This window comes from Phasianus colchicus, chromosome 4 (assembly GCF_987193195.1).
Source record: "Phasianus colchicus chromosome 4, bPhaCol1.hap1.1, whole genome shotgun sequence".
Taxonomy (NCBI): Eukaryota; Metazoa; Chordata; class Aves; order Galliformes; family Phasianidae; genus Phasianus; species Phasianus colchicus.
Window position 1 is genome coordinate 39,503,823 of NC_143439.1, and position 21,541 is coordinate 39,525,363.

The 21,541-nt window shown below is 38.5% G+C and overlaps 1 protein-coding gene across 4 annotated transcripts in view; it reads right to left on the reverse strand.

The window, feature by feature from the left end:
- The window catches only part of EGF (epidermal growth factor), a 57,208-nt gene that overhangs the window by 29,968 nt on the left and 5,699 nt on the right, over positions 1 to 21,541 (reverse strand). For 3 of the 4 annotated variants that reach the window (XM_090139268.1, XM_090139266.1, XM_031596945.2), the window contains exons 2-9: positions 15,305 to 15,436; positions 12,305 to 12,504; positions 11,174 to 11,355; positions 8,180 to 8,410; positions 7,002 to 7,204; positions 3,095 to 3,220; positions 2,027 to 2,149; positions 44 to 166 (exon numbers count right to left, since the gene is read on the reverse strand). In XM_090139268.1, coding sequence (XP_089995394.1) covers positions 44 to 166; positions 2,027 to 2,149; positions 3,095 to 3,220; positions 7,002 to 7,204; positions 8,180 to 8,410; positions 11,174 to 11,355; positions 12,305 to 12,397 — 1,081 coding nt within the window. In that variant the 5' untranslated portion in view covers positions 12,398 to 12,504; positions 15,305 to 15,436. Of the gene's footprint in view, positions 1 to 43; positions 167 to 2,026; positions 2,150 to 3,094; positions 3,221 to 7,001; positions 7,205 to 8,179; positions 8,411 to 11,173; positions 11,356 to 12,304; positions 12,505 to 15,304; positions 15,437 to 16,092; positions 16,181 to 21,541 lie in introns of those variants that run through there. The other variant, XM_090139267.1, reaches the window with a different exon arrangement.

A 21,541-nucleotide genomic window follows, 5' to 3' on the forward strand; every position in this document is an offset into this window, starting at 1 on the left:
GAGTTTGGCAGTCATTACCACTATAAAAATGTTAAACACTTACCCGTGCATGCTTTGCCATCCTCTTTGAGTACAGATCCTTCAGGACAAAAGCAAACAGGCCCTTTAGATGTCTGAAGGCAACCATGGCTGCATTCAGTGTCGTTATTTAAACAGGAAATTAGTTCTACAGTAATTTAAAGAGGAAAAAAGATAATCATAAATGATAGAAGATATTTTTACTAAACCTCCTTCAAAAGGAGTGTTAACATTTTCATAGCTGCTATTCGATTGTTTGGTTTTTTTTCCTCCTTCCAAATTTTTTCACACTCTCTTAATTACAGCTAAGGAAAACCCAAACTTATTGCTGAGTCATGAAGCCCTTACACTCACCAGTCTAAAATTTACAAATTTTTATGAAGGAATGAGATTAAAATAGAAACAGATAAGAAAATGATCACTTTTACATTTTATCTAAAGTGGATCAAGTTTCCAATATAAAGGGAAGTCAGACAATGTGAAAAATGTGAAGACAATAAGGAAAAAACAATGACTCCCTCTTTTATGCAGTACCACGGGATCCTCTCCTTCCACCTCATCTCTTTGCAGCCCCATTTCAGCACCCCACGGCAGCACCTCCCAGAAGTAACATAGGTTTCACACAGCTGCCTCTTTGAACCAGCTGCATACACTAGCTTAAATGGGGTGTAGCTGTTGCAAATACTCCTCCCAGGCAGCTGTGCTCTGAACTGGATTGCTCTAACCCTTTAGGCACGGTGAAGAGGGTGAAGAAACCAATCTCATGTTTATTTCCCACCAGAGCATGTGGTTCTGGATGAACAGCTGCATACAAGACAATCTCAAGGTGCATAGATAGTGACATATCTGCCTTATATTGCAGTGGTTATGGAGTTATACTACCCATGCCACATCCCTAACGTATGTTAGAAAAATTGCATTTTCTATCTAATTTGAGGCACTCAAACTGTAGGCACAGAGTTTAAGTTAGTCATCTTGGACACACAGGGACATTGCACCACCCAACAGCTGCTGGCTGCAGGTCTTCAGTCACATCTAACTGCCTCATGCAGCCATCTCCCACAGCCTGGACACCTATGCTTAGATCCCTGAGTCCTGTACCTGGCTTTCATTTAACTAAGGGAGAAATGCCTCTTGGAGTTTTAAAAGCCAATAGACTGTACGGCTATATTTAGACATTAGTATTGATATTTAATACATCCTATGTTCTGCCACAATCCATACTGAACTCACTGCTTTGCACTGGCACTTCTAAAGAGGGCATATAGCAATGTTTAATTTCTATGGAAACAAGGAAGAAGGACCCTTACGTGTCTCTTCCAAAGTAGAAGAGTGATGGGAGATATCCCAAGACCTGAAGAACTTTGTTGAATTTCACATTTTATATCCTAGAAAAACTCGATTTGTTTGTAGGCCAAGCATACACAACACTGCATTATGGAAGAAAAGATATTGCCAGCTAGCAAGCAACTCAGCAAACACTGTAAAACTTAGGGCCAAAACTCAACATGAGTGCTGCATGCAGGCATCTAGAATCAGATACACAGATGCATGAAACCTGAATCCTCTTTGGTCCACAAGAGGCTCACGTGATTACTCATGTGTGACTTACTTCCTTAAAAATGTCATCTGTCTTTGGTTCACGCAGTTTAAGCTAGTCCTACTTGTATAGTAAAGAAGAAAAACAATGCAACAAGAAAAACTTTCAGATGTTTCAGAGTCATACAAGGACTGTCTCCAATATTATAAAATCACAGAATACTTTGAATTGGAGGGGACCCTTAAAGGTCATCTGGTCCAACTCCCCTGCAACAGGAGACAAAACAGGGACACCTACAGCCCCATTGGATACTCAGAGCTCCTCCAGCCTGACCTTGGGTGTCTCCAGGGATGGGGCATCCTCCACCTCTCTGGGCAACATGAGCCACTGCTTTATCACCCTCATCATAAAACATTTCTTCCTTATATCCAATCATACTGTAGACATCTTTGAATTAGTGCTACTTACCATGACATGTTTTCCTATCAGGCAGCAGAACAAAACCTCTTGGGCAGGTGCAATAATAGGAACCAGGGATGTTCACACACCCCAGAGTACAGCCATGATTCCAGAAGCCACATTCATTGATATCTGCCAAAAGAAGCACTCACTGTGTCAGAATATGATCATCAGCCAATGTCATGGAATTGAATTAACAAAGCCTAACAGTCTTCAAAAAATCTCTTTGTTTCCCATTCATTTTACAAGATATGTTGGTCCTACTAAATAATTTTTTAAAAACCAAGTCTTCAGACCTAATTCAGATAAGCTTCAAAAACCTTCAAGCAACATATTCAGGCTGTATGTACCCAGCATATGTGTCCAGAGGCAAAGTATGCATTCCCATACAGATTCCAGTGCCAGAATCCTGTGTGCACCCTAAAAATTCTCATTAGATACTTCCTTCTGACAAAAAAAAAATTCTTTTTTTTAAAAGTGACTCCAACATGGCTTGAGAAAAATTCTCAAAATGGGGAAGTGGTTTAGAATATTCATTTTGGAAAACAATTCTGGCTAATTTCCTGAGAATTGCATGGCTGTGTAAATGTTTTAAGCTCATAATTTTGATGCCTTTACATCTATCCAACTTTGGTCATGCGGTGAAAAAAAAAAGATGCTTCTAGAAGTCATATGTTGACAATAATAAATGATACTAGATTTTTATTAAAACAATGCACGCTCAAACATTTATACCTGTTAGGAATTAATGCAGTTTTTAAAGGTGAGGTTTAAAACAGCCACTGTGTTACAATATCTTTCAACATTTCACCTTCAGTGATGTAATCCATTCTAAGTTTTATCAGGATCCATAAGAATGACAACTTCTTAAGCTATGACCAACATTTCTCACAAGGACAGCATTTGTGGCATTTTCATATGTCTCTTTTTAGACTGTATTAGCACAGGGAAGGCCACTAAACTGACACGTCACCTTGAAGTGTTTGTTCATCCTCAAGATTGGAATAAAGTAAAAGAGCCAGATAGAGGAATCTTTTTATCTGGTGGAATAAAGCTGAGAGTGGATCTATGCATTACCTTCACAGAACTGTTTATTTCGACTTAAAATAAAGCCACTAGAACATTTACACCGATGAGTCCTTGAGTCCAGCCTGCAGATTCTTCTTCTGCACTTTTCTTTGTTCAAATCACAGATTCCTTTTTCTGGAAGAGCAAACGTAATGTAAATGTAATCTTCTGTTCAAGGAGAAGATGTTTTAAGCAAAGATGCTCAGTGACATACCTCTCCTTCTCAACTTGCTCAACCTGAGTAACATTATGCCCGTGACATTATTTTATAATAACTTCTATAACTTTCTATTGGTAAAATCGAGCCAAAAATTCACTATCAAATTAAAGTGTTTGTAGGACAAAGAGTACATTTTTCAAAGACAAAGGGTAAGTTTCTTCAGAAGAAATGAGTCCACAGCAGAAGCCTTACTCTCACTTCATAGAACAAGGCAAACAGACACTGAAGCATCTCTTTCCACAGGAAGGATTGGCAGAGCTTCGTGTCAGCTCAGCCACCTTTCACAGCTGGTGCTTCCACAGATACACAACACTCATGCTCTTATTTCTGTCCTGCAAACTATTATTTTTGTTCTAATCTTCCTAATCTTCTTCTAGGGTTGCTTGCCCCTTTTCCAAGCTAAGAATAGCTGAACTGCTGCCACTGGATATGGGTATGTAGCCACCCACACACAACTCAGTTCTTGCCCTGTGCTGTACGTGCAATAAAGGGAATCATGGTCTCATATAGGCAGGGAAGAGATTGGATGCGAAGGAATTGCCTATACCAGCTCCAATTCAACATTCAAATTCCAAGAGATGGACACCAGCATAATATTAAATTTCAGCATTTAATCTTCTACTAGCCACAGAGAAAGAAAAGCTGGCCATCAGCTGCATGACAGATCATGTCTATAAAAGAGTGAACTAATTTCCTAGACAGACATTTCATCTTGGCTGAAAGTATCAGCAGTGGATATATTTATATCAGACTGATTAATTTTTCTCTAACAAAAATCATATCGCTGAATGAAAAACAATGATGGATGACTAGATGGATATTATGTGTGTCAATAAGATAAGCATGTGAGCTTATCAGAAACTCGAATCTTATGTAGTTTGATCTCAGCCTATCTTTTTGTAGAACTATTTCTGAATTTACGAACTAGACCCTTAATCTTTGTTGCTATTGCAGCTGAATCAGACACATGTTATGGTGAGGTGCCTAACTTCCAAATACAGAACAAATCACAATGACAGCAGTGCAAATATATTCAATCTCAAAACAATACAAATGAGCAACCAGATGATACTCAAGACTGCATGTTAAAACTGAAGGTGAATAGTCACTAAGTCATGAATCACAAAAATTTTAAGATATTTTCTGTAGAAATAGTCACTATGAACCGTATTTTCTCACTGCCCCCTACCCTATCACATTTTAAATGGAAATTTTTGTTCTCAGATGATTACTTGACATCAGTATCTTACATTAGAAAGAAACAGAAGGTAATTCCTCCAAAAAAAATATATCCTGGGATTTCTGAATAGCACTTCCTCTTGATTTATTAACCTGTCAGAGAAAATATTTTTTAAAAATTCCAGACAGAGCCTTTGAGATTTTAAGATAATTAAAGCATTTTATGAACCATTAATAAAAGTGGAAAGAGCACTCCAACTGGCATTAGTGAATGCACATACTGACATCAAATCTAGGGTTAGTTATCAAAGAGTCTTCAGTTAAACTAAAGACCATCTTCTAGATACTACCATGCCAAAGTTGTCGTGTGGGGATATAGCAAAACCCACAGCTGAATTAATGCCCTTCTCCCTACTTGGCCCTGATCAGTTCAGGAAAGCCTTTTGAAAGAGAAGGAGAAAAGAGGATATGAGAAATGTAAAATAAATAATCCAAATTCCTGTCAAAAATCTGATCACATCAGTTGAGCACTTCTTGTCAGTTTTCTTCTCATCTGAAGGACTTATTTGCTATCTGCTTTAAATAAGGCCTGATAATTCACAGCTGACACTACAGTGTAATATATACTTTCTTAGCTTGTACAGAGCATCCAATTAGTCTAGGTATGCTTTCATCTCCAGGTTTCTCTGTTGTAAGATCAGCTATAAATCTCATTTGTACTCCAGACTCATTAGCCCTTCTTTCATCTCAGTTCTCGCACTGGATAAGCCAAGCAATGTATATGCAAAGTCCAAAAAGTTCATCTGGATTCAGCCCTTTAAGCTTCTTTCTACTCCATCACTTCCCAGACATTTTTGCAAGGTATTTAGAATAAAATAGAACTACTGCTGAAAACACTGTCATAGTTTCATAAGACATGTCAGAAGATAGGAGTAAATGATGCAAGGCATTTAATAGCACTAGTACGTGATTTATTAAAGAGAGGTGGGGACAACCTCATGCCAGTGGAAAGAGAAAATAACATTTTCTAGAGGGAAGAACCAAGTGACCACAGTCAGTGAGCATTATGCTACATCCTTTTGTGGAGAGAGCATATGTAACAACTAATAGCCCCTGAGGTTCAGAAGAACACTGTCATGAACTACCTTCCTCAGCCACTATGTCCCCCTCTCTGTCTTCATGCAAATGCAGATATGGAAACAGGCAGTACCAAAGAAGGCTTCATGAGACACTACATGGCACATTCCAAATTTTGGAATCTTTGCAACAACAGTGAAACGTGTGGGCTTGTCACTATACTATCTACCCCACACATGCACCCTTTCATAGTTACTCCAGGTGTAAGCACCAAATGTATGAGTTGAAGAAAGTGCTTTAATTTGCCAAGACAACTGTTTTTCTCAAAGGAAGCACAGAACCAGTATTGTCTCTGAATGAAGATTCCCAGTGATTACAAGCGTAAGTTTGATTTCCAAGATTACTTTCTATTGTTCACCTCAACAGATCCTTGCACTGCAAACAAAGCATTTTTGAGGAAAGTTCCCTTGAAGATTTTGATTTTCCCATTCAGATCAGAGTTCAGGAAAGAGATACAGCATTATACCACATAAAGCTATTGGCTGGCATGAAGAAAGACAAAGCCTATTATATAGTAGATATTTCAAAGTGGCTCAAAAGAGACAGAGACAGTTTCATTTTTGCTCATAAAAGCACACACCACCTTTTCCTAATATTTTTATACCACCTCTTGGGCACCCTGCACTTCCTACTGCCTCAGCAGGAATCATCAAGGAAGGCTATCCGCAGTCAACTTTCATCTTCTGATCCCACAGCGAAATGCAGTGGCATGGCTATTTCATACCACAGGCTGCAACTGATACCAATTAAAGACACCTAGGGCTCTCATTTAATAGTTACTATGGCAGCCTCAGACCTGTCTTAAACAAAATGACTCTTAATTCAATGAAGCTGAGACATCCATGCTATCGTTTGTAGGTCATACTATATTCTTCTTAAAATCATTCAGTGCCATAATAATCAATCAGAGGTATTTAGATGTGCATTACATTAAAACTTCCAGAAGAGAACTGGCATTTGATGAATACAATCAACACACACACACACAAAGGCTGTATGCTCTTTATGTTTAGAAGTAAAGTATAAAAATAAATTTGTGAAAAAAAGAAAAGGAAGGAAAAGGAAAATGGAAGGGAAGAAAACTGGAAGGCTGGGCAAAAGAGATGACACAGAGAAAATCACATTTAGAATCACAGGGGCCGGAGAGAGACCTCTGAAGATCATCAATTATATCTATATGCATTCAGATTAATGAAAAGAGCAGTTAATGCTCAGCAGCTTCCTGTCTGATACTCTAGTGGACATACGGGTTACTGAAGTTGAAGAAAACTTGGTCATTGACTTTACTGAGGCCTGGAATTTTGCAGAAGAAAATTATTACTGTGAAAGGTCAGTACGTACACCATTATTATTTTCACAAATACATTACAGTTTACTTACCAAACTCTTGAAGATCTGTTCTTGCACCAGGTTGTTTAAATGGATGCACTACTTTTATCTCCACGGGTGGAAAAAGTGATGGTTTCAGGCTAATAGTGACTACAACCTTTCCAGTATACTTGTTGGCTGTCCGTATTGTACCAGACTTCAGCTCCGAATAGTACAGGTGGTCAGCAAAGAGAGACATACCAAGCAACTGATAGCTACAACATCAAAAAATTAGTATGAAAGGCACATCACCCAATTCCTGTATATACTGACTCACACATTTTATGAGCATTGAGTTCAGTCAAGTTCACTGTAAATAGCCTTTGTTTTCTTTTAGGTTGTATGTGAGAGTCAGATGAGATGCCAGAGACGCTCCCAGCACTCAAAATCCTTCAGATTTACAAGAAACAGATACAAAAATTGTGATCATTTCTCACAGAGTATATGAGATGCTTTTTAAGACTGACTCAGCTGACAGAGACAGATTCTACTGAACCAGCAATTAAAATGGGCACTTGCTTTATCGAAGGATTTAGACCAGAAAATTCCCCCCATTTCCCAATGTGGCACTGGAAAGTGGCTTCACTGAGCCTTCTGACTGTCTCAGGAAGTTAGGGTGAAGATGGAGGGACAGGAATAGGGTTTTCCTTAAATCTGTCTTGCTGCTGCACTCAGTCAGGCACTGGGGAGACGAGGGTAACTGAAAATCTGCTGACATTCTCTGAAGAGCCTGGGCATAGGGTACCATCTATGCCTCCCTGAGCAGCAGCTGAACAGGACAACAGGCTTAGAGGAGGACAGGGAAGACCTGATAGAGCTCAGGCTTTTGAGCATAGCTCAGACACCTGAGCTAACCTACGGTGACCTTGGACAAATCATTTAAGCTCTCTGCTTTCAGCTTCTCTATCTGCAGAAAAAGGCAACTAATAAACACTCCGAGAGGATTTCTGAGGATTAAGTGGTTATCATTTGCTAAAAGCTTATAAGATGGAGAGTACTAAGTGGCAGCATTATCTGCAGTGAATTCAACAGTTAGTTTTTTCTGTTTTCACCTTTGTAGAACTACAGTTACAAAACATTTATATGCATTACAGTGTTGTGAAGCAACAAATTAAAAGTCTCCTTATGCTTTCTTTAACTGCATGCCCAGGAAAGGAATGTTTTATTTCTGATGGCCCAGAAAAACTCACCGACCAGAACTTCGGAGCAAATGAACAGCAGCCCCTTCATAGTCACATGATCCAATGTGGGAAATCTCATTCCCATGGTCATGCTGGATCCAGTAGAGCCTTACGTCAACAAAATCTAGTGAGATGGCCTTTATTTTTTCTGTGGTTCTTAAAATATTTCTCACATCACTTCCATTGAGGGACACACGGTATATGCTTGAAACCGTACCATCTGATGACCAAAACAGTATCCTGCAGGAAAGAGGCATGTTTTGGAAAAAAAATAAAGTATTTATATGCTCACAAGATTACATCACTGGTATGTATTCCTTGCTCCTGTGTACAAACTTTTTTCAGTCTTACCAAAGTGCATTCAGAATCAAAACTAATAATAAAGCAAGGGGATTCCTCAGTATACATTGACTTTTTCCAGGAAAAAAACATATATGTCCTTCAAAACATAGCTCTACTTAGAATGGAAATAATTTTCGCCAAAAGTGTGTTCCCTGTTCAATGGAATCAATATTACCACTAATTTTTTGTTACAGTTGTTTTCCCGTCTTAATAAATATATTTCTACCAGCAACCTTATGACTGTTCAGGAAGCAATGATATACTAGAAATCTCATGTAGGTCAAGCAGGAATCAGCCCAGCTTAACCATGAGGCCCATTTGTCTCTCTCCCTGCTTTATTCCACCATGCAGTCAGAGAGGGAAATTAGAACAACCTCTGAAATCTACAGGGCACTGCTGCAAATTTAGGAAAAAACGTATCTTTGGCCCTCTGCTTCTGTGGAGGAAGTATCTCCAAAAATTTCAGACCAACAACACACACAGTAGTACTTTACTTAAAAATACCAAATCATTTCCTTCTACCACCTTCCTCCTGGTTACAGCAGCCAGCCTATGACATCATCAAATTAAGGCCCAGTCAAAATAAAGTTCAGTTAGGCACTGAATTTACATACATCTGAGGTTATTAATGGATCAGAACTCAATTTAGCGATGTGACCAAGGTTAGCAACAGCTCTAATAGGGCACGTTAGCACTCATTTGTCTATTTTATTTCTTAAGGCTTGGGTTTAGATTCATTGCTTTAGATTCTTACACATAAGCACACAAAAATCCAAGACACTTCATAATTTTGCCTTATCTTCACAAAACTGCAAGATTTACAGTATGAAACAGCATAGAGCCAGCTTTACTGCATTAATCTATTGTTAAAGACCCTGAAAAGGATTAGATCTCACTGGCAAGAGATTGTACTAAACATGCAGGAAGAAACAACCCTTGCCTCATGACTTTTTCTCCCTGTTACATGGTCTCCAGTCACCATAGATTATTAAAGTAGATCCAAAAACATGTTTCCAGAAGGACAGTCCAACTTTCTACTGTCATTTTTAAACACTTTAACACCTGCTCACATTTCTGTGCCACCTTTTGCTATTTAAGAAACTTCAATGCTCTGGAAGTTTGAATAAAAGCATTCACTTTTTGTCAATTAGAAAACTAAGAAACAGCAGTAATTATAGTTTCTGTGCAGATATTTTGCAAATCTGTTTATGATCTTAACAAACAGGAAGAGTGAAGAACAAAGTTTACAAGCCAACTTGAGTAATTGCTAGCATTTACTTTATTTGTCATCTCCTTTTATTTTTAATCCTGATTTTTCAGCATTTCTAAATAGCATTAAAAAAAAAAAATCAATCTTACTGCTAGGGTTACATCATTAGCAGTAAAATAATCTTATCACTACTAATATCTAGGCACATTGATTGAGAGAAACTCTATTACTAGGGTATCACATTGACTTTCATTTCTTAAGAGTTGCATAGATCTTAGGAAAGACACTGTTAACATCAGACTTAGAGAATGTTTATACCTGTGTGCATAAACATTTTGTTGGTTTTTGCTTTTTTTTTTTTTTAATTTTTTTAATTCACATCAAAAATAGAGCCTTTAGGATTTCCATAGAAGCAAAACACACCAGGACAGAATTGTAACATCAGACTTCTTGAAGTCTATTTCCTTTACAGTTTATTACTGGCTTTCTGTAAGCATATACGTACAGTTTCAGTGCATGGTGAATCACACCTAGGTGAATACACAAACTTGAATCTCCACATATGCTTGATGGAGTTCAGGAGATATATTTCTATAATGTCACTTTGTAACATATCCATCTATGGCATTTAACCATGGATTTAAGGACACATGAATATTTCCAAAACTGGTAAACACTATATTTAAGTAAATCAGAAGAAAATATTTTAAATGAAAATACACTTATTTATAGTCTAAGTGTACCAGGTTGGGAGTAAAAGGGATTCACAATATTTGGGATGAACATTTGTGAGCAACATTTGGATGGCTGGACTAGATGGTCTTGTACGTCCTTTCCAACCTTTTGATTTTATGATTTGCAGGCATTGGAGCCTTTGCTGCTCCAATTCTTCCTGCTGCCCCGAAACTATGCTCTCTTTGAGAAAGGACCAGTGGATTCTCAGATCTCCTAACTAATGAAATTTTCTCTGACGACCAATAGGTATAGATTCTGCATTAGACCTTAGTAGGCATTTCTCACACACTTCTCCGGTTCTCTCTTATCTATTTATTAATCTTTTATTCTATTACCCCCAAAGAAAGGAGATTCAGATTAGATGTTTGACAGAAATTTTTCACTTTGTGGCACCAGCACCAGCTCCCCAGAGAAGGTGTGGATGCCCCATCCCTGAAGGTGGTCAGGACCAGGCAGAATGGGGCCCTGAGCAGCCAGACCTGGTGGGGGGTAACCAGCCCATAGCAGGGGGTCAGAACTGGATGAGCTTCAAGGTCCCTTCCAACTGAAGTAATTCTACGGTTCTATGACTCTATGATTTTATCAACATTCAAGTAGGTATTGTACTAAAGACAAAACACCATGCATACAGTATTTCCACAACTGATAAACCACAGTCACAGTACTTAGTCTAGTAGAGTTCATTTTAATGAAATTACTAACCTAGTTAAAATTACCTTTGCTCAGCATCAATGGCAATCTTTGTGGGACGACCAACATCTCTTAGAAGAACTTGGCGTTTCTTTCCATTCATGTCTGTTGCTTCTATGGTTGCTTTCTGTCTATTGGCCCAGAGAATGTCCTGATTTATCCAGTCAATAGCAAATCCTGAAATGCCTTTGTCTATATAACATAATCTCTGTAAACAACAAAAAATTGTTAACAAGAAGTATCATAGTTCCACAAGCTTGACTTTCAGTACATTGACTACTGTGCCAGACTGAGGTTTCCATCTCTTTCTACTGGCCTGCTTCATTTTCTCTCAGACCTGTATTATTGGTCTTTCTTATTTTTTAATTGTTTTCATTTTCCCTTGGCTCTTACATACACTCCTTCTGAATGAGTGAACCACAGGTAAAAGAGAAAATATTACTTGTAAGCAATATGCTGGACTGATCTTCTAGCTACAATTTCTGCCTGCGTTTCAAACATTATGAAGCACCCATATGAAAGACAACCTAACACACTGTTGCTGGAGTTTGATCCTTAAAAAACAGCCTAAAATACGTAAGTTAAGATTCCACATGGGTACAGCAAAACCAGTAATCTCTCTCCAACAAAAGAAGGTTCTCACAGCACTGAAGTGCAGCCATACCAGCCTGTGTTTCCTTTAATGAGCCAGAGGCAATGAACTGCACAGTTTTTTCTGAACAAAGGATGCAGTTCTAAAAGAAGCATTTATGCAACCATAGAAACCGATAAAAAGATTGAGGAAAAAAAGAGCAGGAATTCAAGCACATTTTTCTCATACCATTTGTGGTGGTTTGAGTTACAATAATCTGAAAGACAAACTTTCATAATGCCAAAGATTAATTTAAAACTGATAGAGACATCATTGTCTTCAAAGATTTGGCTTGTCTACATTTCTTCCCTTTTAGTTGATCTGTAGAAAATACTACATGTACTGTGAATGTTGGTAAAACAGCCTAGGCTCAGAACCAGAATCATTATGGCAGCAAAAACCATTTAATAAGCCTGAAATGCCAATAAATAAACAGGAACCGCAGAATTGCACCTCAGAGTAGGTGTTTCTGCATAGAGTTTAATGCCCAATAACTCGAACAGGTTGAGAGAAATGATGACTTTACCTCTCTTTTTGTGCCATTCAGGTGAATTCTTTGCAGAAGTCGCTTTTCTGAATCTACCCAGTACACTTTCTCTTCTGTATAATGAAAATCCATAAGTCCTGATGGACCAGCATCATCCACCAATCTTTCATGATTGGTCCCTTCAGTGTCAATTCTGTAGATGGCACTTCCATGGTGAAAAAGTAGGAATGGTGCAGGGTCTGGTGTGGAAAAAAAAAGGGGGGGTGGGGGGGACGACACCAATTAATAGTTAAGCATTTAATTTTTGCTGCATTGCATTAAGTTTCTGGTTGAATATTAGGAAAAATTTCTTCTCCAAAATAGCAGATGGGCACTGAACAGACTGCCCGGGGAGATGGTGGAGTCATCATCCCTGGAGATGTTCAAGTACTGCATAGTTGCAGTAATGAGGGGCATGGGTTAGTGGGTAATATTTGTGGGTAGGTAGACAGTTGGACTAGATGATCTTAGACATCTTTTCCAGCCTTAATGATTCTATGATTCTAAATTCTCATCAGTATTATCCTAGACAGTGTAGGAGATATAACCTTCTCACTCATTTTTAATGGTAATTTTCTAAGTACTGTACAGAGAATCAATGATCAGTGTGATATAAATATAATAGTTCATTCACATTTACTGCTGAAAATCCATTAGGTCAAAAATCTGAGTAGTGAAACTGAGATTGCAGAAAAAGTTGTAACTAGAATATATATATTTGGAGACAGAGACCAATCTTTAGTATACCCTTAAAGCACATTCAAAGAAGAAAGTCCCATGATGGTTGTTACCGTGGGGATTTATAAAATGGTTGCCTGAAACAACAGATCGTGTCATACAAGAAATTCTCTTGTCAAGTGACTTTGAAATACAAGCACTTATACAGATCCAAGAGAATAACAAGTTTAAAACCAATCTAGTCACCTGTTGAATTAATGTTTCCAAGAATTCAACCCCCTTCACAGCAGAGGAAAGAGCCCAGGTTTGATTTCACCATTGAACAAGTTCTGACAGCAATCAGGATGTAATTAACTGCTGCTCACAAGGAAGATGATCAACACTCTGAATTCAAGACTATTACAGCAGTGCATATTTGGAGTTTTCAAGGTATTACCCAGTTATAAAAATTGCTTCTAGGATGTTAGTGTCCCCCTTTTTCTGCTGCTATTTGCACCGAGCAGCCCCATGTGAGAGAGTTTAAACTATGGAGACTTGCTTTACGTAAATGGTAAATGAACAGTGAAGTGTAGCAAGGTTGATTTGTCTCAGGAATGTGACAGCTGTACTGCCAGCATTTTTGCCAACTAGATGACCAAGAACATTTTTATACTTTGTTTTCTGTCCTTTCCACTCTCTGAATTTCCCAGCTGGAGCCTGCAAATGAGGGCTGTAAATGGAATTGGGACTGAACTAATCTGATTCTGATCACAGAGGAGCCAGTCAGATTTGGGATTAAATTTTATCACCTCTCATCTATCGTTATTACTACTATAAATATCAGTAATAACCTTTAAAGAAGTTGAAGCCCTCATACAACATAATAAAGCAAGACAGTTATTTGAAAGATACCTAAGCACAAATATCATTGCAGGTTAACAGGTTTGTTTTCAGGTCTCTTCAGCTCAAAGGTGAATGGCTTAAAAAGCAGTCAAACTAAAAAAAAAAAAAAAAAAAAAATCTATATAAAGACATTCTTAAGTAGTACTGAAAGAAATCTAGCCTGGCTCTTTGCATTGGTGACAATTTGGGAGCTGCATGGAATAGTTTTGATTATTGTACTGTACTGATTATTGTGAAGATTAACAACATCCAGAGAGAATCAAGGACATCTTCAAATCCTTAATTTGGAAACCAGCTCTGCCACATCTCATCTCCACACCAGGGTGAGTCCCAGGTAAATATTAGAAAGAAAACCTGGGTCCTGGACCAGGAAGGAGTTGTAGCAAGTCCCAGACAGGAACCAAAACCAGACGTTCAGGAAACCAACAGGGAGAGGTGAGAGGTGAAATTTAGAGCACTCGCACACCATATTCAAGATGCAAGGTTAAACAATTAATAAAATCCAACCAGATTTTTTCCCATGAATAGCACCAGTTGAGTACAAAACTAAGATTATTTAGAAGGTGTAATGATGGATATTTTCCTCTCAGAAGGGTTAAATTCTCTTTAAATGTCAGTACTTCTTACGTGATCAAAAAACAATTGAAACCCTCAAGAGAGCAGGAGAGAAAGACCTCACGTTAGCACTCAGGAGACAGGACAGGGGGAAATGGCCAGAAACTGCAGCATAGGAAGTTCCGCACAAATGTGCGCAAGAACTTCCTTACGGTGAGGGTGACGGAGCACTGGAACAGGCTGCCCAGGGGGTTGTGGAGTCTCCTTCTCTAGAGATATTCAAGACCTGCCTGGACACCTACTTTTGGTGTAGGAAATCTGCTTTGGCAGCGGGGTTGGACTCGATGATCTCTGGAGGTCCCTTCCAACTCCTACCATTCTGTGATTCTGTGATTCATGTTTATTATGAAAATGCCTATGGATCAAACCAAAAAGTAAGCGCTGCCTGCATTTCACAACTCTGCCTCTACCCTAAATACGCTGGACAGATATCAGTGCCAACAGATTAGAAGAGATGAAGGTAGCAAAATCTCATATGCTGCTGTCTTCTTCTGGTAGAAGTAGGGACACGGTAATAGAGTGATCACAGTTCTGATCACAGAGGAAGAGTAGTTTTGCTAAATAGAAAATCATGGTTTGTTTTCATTTGCTTTTGTGTGTTTTCCTGTTTCCTACTACTGTACCTTTCATTCTCCACTTCATTCATTTTCCCCTCATCACACAGAAGAGGCAGTTTTTCAGTCACCAAACCAGAGCTGCTATGCAGTATTTAAGTCAGCACCATGAGTAGGGTCAGGTGAGATATCATTCACTTCTAAATATAATGCTGACTGCTAACTGAACTCTAAAGTACCTTTTCAATCACAAAAAAGAAAATGAACTTACCATTCACATAGCAAGACCGTTTGTCGATATCCAAGGTGTAACCAGGCAAGCAGGAGCAGAAGTAGGACCCCGGCACGTTTGTACAGGTTTGGCCACAGGTTCCCAGACCACCTTCAAGGCATTCATCAATATCTGAAATGTGGTTTTTGAACAGATCAGGACAATTCAACTAGAAACAGCAGCACAAGGCAAACAGAAAGAAAACCCTTCACAGAGAAAGCTAGGTACAAAATATCACATTAAGAGAGGAAAGGAGGGTGACTGTATTGCATTATGCATTGCTTTCAAGATTATTTCCTTTGCTTGCCATCACACACACAGGACTGTGATTTTTATTGTTTTAAGAGACTATCCAGAGAAATTACCATTCTACCCACTGTCTGGGCACTCTACACAAATGGTCTCCAATTGCTCAAACAGAGAGAACAGACTTGTCTCATACTCCATTTCTGCTATTTACATAATCATCTGCTGTGCAAATGCCCTCTGCAGCTGCTTCCCTCTATCATTATCCCTCCATCCACAATAACATTTTTGAAAATAAAACTCCAAATTTCACAAAACAGCAAAGCAGCAGCCTGCTATGGCAGTGAGCTCATTTTTGTTTAAGCCCTTTTTGTTTGAGTTTCAAAAACACATACAAAACACTTAAAAAATTATATATACATATGTGTGTGTATTCTGAGATCAGCAAGCACAAACCAAGGCAGCAAACAAACAAATTAGAAACTTGACTTTTAACTGGTAGGGTATAAATAGTAGTAAATATAGAAAATTAAGGATCTTACTTTTCAAAACAGTCACCATTGAGGATCCCATTCAATAATAAGAGGGGAAGATATTACCCTATTTGGCAGCACTCAGCACCGTGGATGATGGTCCCTAAAAGTTCAGAGAATCTTCAGTTCCTACTGAAATAAAATGCATCTGATAACAACTTCCTGAGGTCACTGGCATCATACCCTTTTGTATTTCTTGGATAAGCACAGTGAAGGATGCTCTGAGGAGCAGCTTTTCCCTCAGGCAAGATCAAAAAATTAAAAAGTGTACACAATAAGGATAAAAGCATGATTTAAGTGTAAGAAAACAGCTTGTCGGTAAGACATTTGAGAGCTCTGTCTATTTAGCTTATCAGTAAGAAGCCTGGGAGAAGTTGACTACAATATACAAATACCTTCACAAAGAACCAGCTTTTCTCAGAGACGTTTTAACCTCCCACAGGAAATAATTAAAAAGTTCATGTCTGAGAACTGAAATGAGAGAAATTCAATTCAGTTAACAGAAAATATGATTCAGTAAGGGAACTGCTAAGATACCACAAAAAGCTGTGACACCGTGAAAACCACTAGTGGATGTTCTCAAGGCAAGACCAGAATGGGGAGACATGCTTTAACAAAGCACGGGATGCTGAGCTGTATACTAAGGTAACTGGAAAATGGCCTGTGTTTTACAGGGTGGTCTCCTCCATTATTAAGCAATATGAATCTATAGATCAGATCACACTGATCATTCGGGCTAAAAGAATTTATGCTGATTGTCTGGATAGTTGTACTTGAGAGGATTTTAGGATTATCAGTGTGCCCATTTTCACCACTAGCAAAGTTCACACAGTAAAGAAATTTCACACATTCTGAAAAGGGAATAATCAGTCCAGCTGAAGATTGCCAATGAAAGCAGAGGGATGCAGAGACAGAACACCCAGGCATCAAGGAGTGGACTTTTCAGAGGTAGAGAGGAAGCAATGAGAAACACTGAGCTGTTATTAAACACATTGTTAACACTTGACTCATTCTGATAACAGTGGAAGAGGGTCCTGTTATTAACATACTCCCTTCTTTTCGTAAACTTGGGGGGGGGGAGTAGGAAATAAATAAATGTTTCTTAATGCTTAGGAGAACTTGACCACAACAACATCCGTAAGTTGAAACCTGTCATGCCTTCACCTGAGTTCCTTGTGCCAAAGCCATGCACATAGCTGTACAGCATCCTGCTGTAGCTGTTTCACACCTCCTGCCTCCTGGCAACCACTTCCCCCAGTGGGAACTTTGTCCTGTGAAAGAAATAGGCTTAGGGAGTACAAAAGCTGTCTGCAGTGCCCTGACAGCCAGTCCTGAAAGGACGAATGAGGCTCTGCTCTGTTCTCAAAGGCTTCTTTATGCAGAAAATGCCTTGAGAATCAACAAAAACGATGAATCATTTCATCACGACATTGGCAGCCCTCAATGACTTTGCATACAAATATGCCACTTTGTTGAGAGTCCTGAGAAATGCTCTAGTTGCAGAAGGTGAAGCATTAGTATGCCTGGCAGGGACACAGAGAAACCACAGTGAGCCAGAAGTTGCCTTTCATTATGGCCCCAAGCAAACGGACTACAGATGTAAAATATACACTTGCAAATAGGCATACTCACTCAAAATTTGGTTAATGTGGACTTTGAGGATGAATTCAGTTCACTTCATCTAGCCACCAGCATAACCTTTTCACACTTAAGGAAACAACCCACCTTTTTTAACTATTTGGTTAAAAACATACAACTCAACAGAAGACAGCCAGAGAAGATACTTCAGCTACCAACGAGTCACAGTAAGATTGAAGTGGCACACTCAGTATCTCTGCTACCAAATTTTTCAATGAGATTTGAAGTACAACTCAAGCGCTCACAGTTTTTGAGAGGGTAGAGGCTGTGTAGTGCTCCTGTATTGTGGTAAGGGACTATGGCATCTTTAGTATCCTACCTTTCTGGACTCAAATCTCAAGAGTTAAGCCACAAGAAGAGAAAAATAAATAAACATCATGCATAAATTAGTAACTACAAAATCATGTCCAAGGTATTTTCATAGTTCCAGCAGACCTCTATTTTCCAGATCACGGAGTTCAATTTTCAACATAATGTTACTGGATTGTTTTTCATGATGCTATTACCTATCTACCCCTCCTTGAAATGCATCAGCAAATACTGTCTTCCAGCTCCCTTTAAAAACAAATTTCAAATGATATTCTATAAAGTCATAATTTTCGCTTAAAACAGAATATCAGATTAATATCTGTTATTTTCCACTGAGAAAAACATTGATGAGCCTTGTAGTAACAGTCACTGGCCCTAGAATCTGCTTTTCAGCATTAAACTTTATGTGTAATGCGATGCCAATTCTGTCATCTCTTGTGACACATTTCCCTCTTTTCTATTCTGATCCAAGATTTTATAGGTAAGGACAGTATTTGCCCATATTCAGCTGTATCCAATTTCCAGAGAACTCAGAGGGGATCTTCTCATGATTTGGCCATGTTGAAGAATTCTCTCTTATTATTTGGTAAGTGTATTTTCAATCAACTTCCCCATGGCAGTGTAATATGAAGTGAGATATCTGGAAGACAGCTGATGAAAAGAGGCAAGCAAACATGCCTCTACTTCAGCTCTTCTGAAAAAATAGGGATACAGTGAGATCTCAACAGGATTATCCCTAATGTTAAGTCATGACAGGGGTAGACAATACAATTCCCCATTTCACTGGCCCTTACTGCTCCTTATGCAGTGTTTGCAGTGTCTGTTAATTTGCCAGGTTTTGGCATTTCAAACGTCTCAGAAAGCAACATAAGAATTCTTAAAAGGGTGTGAGGCTGCATGGAGCAAATCGAAGCCAGCATTTAGCTAGTCAAGATGAATTTAAAGATGTAATACAAAGAGGAATACTTCTATATTTCATGTCACCAGCATTCTATGATTGGAGAAGAGTGAATAACAAAAAAGAAAGGAGAAAATTTTGAAACACAGAAAGAAGCATCTGACTGAAAGTGTTGACCTAGATAGCTGCAGTCGTCACCTCCAATTGCAGACTTTAGCTCTGTAGGAATGTGCAGCATGCTGAAGAAGTGAAAAGAGCTGATCAGTTAGTATCAGAAGTTAGCAGAGACAGTAGAGTAAGGTTCTATGAGTAGGTACAACTTTAATGACAAGGGTTGTGTTTTCCCTTTTTATTATATGTTACAATTTTACAATATTATAAAAAATAAACTTATTTTTAATAACGATATTTCTTTTCCTTTAAAACTGACAGAATGAGTTCTCAAAGTCAGTCCTGAAGCCAAGGTGCATACCAAATTTTGCAGTATTCATAACATAATACTTTTGGTAGCCCAAGAGTACAGGCACTACTGTCCTTCTGAAAATTGGTAATGCAAGAGGCTTCTCTATGGGTGTCTTCAAATAAACACTGCCATGTGGGAAATTTTCTTGGTTTCAAGTGGGGAGAGTATCTATATCCCTCAGGACGATAAAAAAAAAGTGTTGTTAAATCAATACTTCAGGAAGGGATAATCATTTGATTTCAACAGGCATAAGACCCATCTCCTGGTGTACATGAATGCTTAGATGGTTAACAACATGAGAAATCAAAGCTCTCCCTATGTACACATTTTTACCTTGCAGAAAGAACCATTGTGTGGCCAAGACTATTTTTATTTTAGAGTAAGTAGGTTTTGTTTTCACAAGGGTCTAAGGAAGGTAAGTTATTTAATGGTAACCAAGTTCCCACTCTTTACATCATCATAAGTTAAGTCAAGATGACAATGTCAAGAATAGAAAAAAATGCTTCCAGTTGCATCACAGATTTCTTATAAATGGATATAATCTTGCAACAGGCCAGTCTTATTTTGATCTCATGCTCTGTTCTCCCATACTTTGTCTCTTATAAACTGTGCTGTATCTGTTCCGAGATACGTGCTCTCCCAGCTTAAAGGCCTTTCCTTTCTTGGCATACCGACTCAGGATTCAAATAATGTCTCTTAAAATAACTGTATAAAATTACGTGAAATGTTTAGAGCTAGATTTCAATATCCTTCAACAGGATGAGATGCCTTTGATCTTTGAATATCCCTAGAACTAAAAGGAAATAATTAAGAAGTGAGTTATTTAACAATGTATGAAAAGCAAAGCCTAGGCCTTCATAAGTAGTGGTTGTATGGAAAACTATTCTAGAAAAGTTGGAAAAACTTTTCAGTCAGTGCTGTTTGTAAGGGACAGCTTCTTAATTCACTATAGTCCTTATGGCTGGCAGGATGCCACCATGGTCACAGATGATACAGAACATTTTACAATTGGTATATTTATTACAGCGCACCAAGAATGGTTGCCAAGCCACAGATCACAGCCTGCTGTCATTGTTCACAGCTCAGTGGCATGAGTCATGTCTCCCACTCACCACTTGCATCCCCACTATTACCTTCAAAGTCTGCCCCCAGCTTCCTACCATTTGCTGCCACTGCACCCTTTATCTCACACAGTTAATGAACTAGAATATCACACATCCGCTCTTCTTGTCAGAACAGAATTTGCATATCCAGTTCATGGAAGAACACAGGAAATCCATTCCATCAAAGCATCCTGCAGTCTAATATTTCACATCAAAATTTTATCTTTTCTTAGTCACCCATGAATCAGTGGTCTCTAATTAAAAAGATACCTTAGCATAGCTCATTTTTTTGTTTATTATATGTTACACAGAATTGCTCATGGTAACATCAGCTCTCATGCAGAAGACTACTTCTATCAGTTCTTGCGCTGTCTGCTGAACTAGCAGCCATTCTGTTTTGGTGCTTTACCCACACTCTCCTCAAGGCCAATAGAGCAATTGGATATCTAATTTTCAACAGAAAAAACACAGTATTATGTCTCCATTAATGGAAGAACAGTGCACATTAATGTGCAAAATAGGTCACCTGAAATTATATATATATATATATATATTAAAAACATGTCATATATATAATATATATATATATAGTCACTTTTTGGATGTGTAGTACATTTTGACCCAAAGGAAAGTGCCATCAATTTACTTCATTTCAGGATTGCCCTATTATACACAAGGTATTAACTGGGCATCCCTAAAATGCAGAAGTCATAACTAATGTACATCCTAATTAGGTCCTGAAAGCTAGGTTCATATTAGTAAATAGTGTGGACCTATAGGAGAGGCTCTGTAGGGTGCAACATTTGGTGGGGATCTGACATCCAGATTGCACATATTTCCATGTAGGGTTATGGAGAACCAGGACTAGTCTGGTCTCGTGGACCAAATGGCCATCAGCAGCAGAGAGAATAGATGTTCTCCTAAATTACACTTTCTGGTTTAGATTGACAAAAAGGGAATCCAGTCCATGCACTCTGGGACTGTACCACAGTGTGAACACAAGCACGGTAAGAGGCAAAAGTACGGAGGTTAGTTTCAGAAATGTGT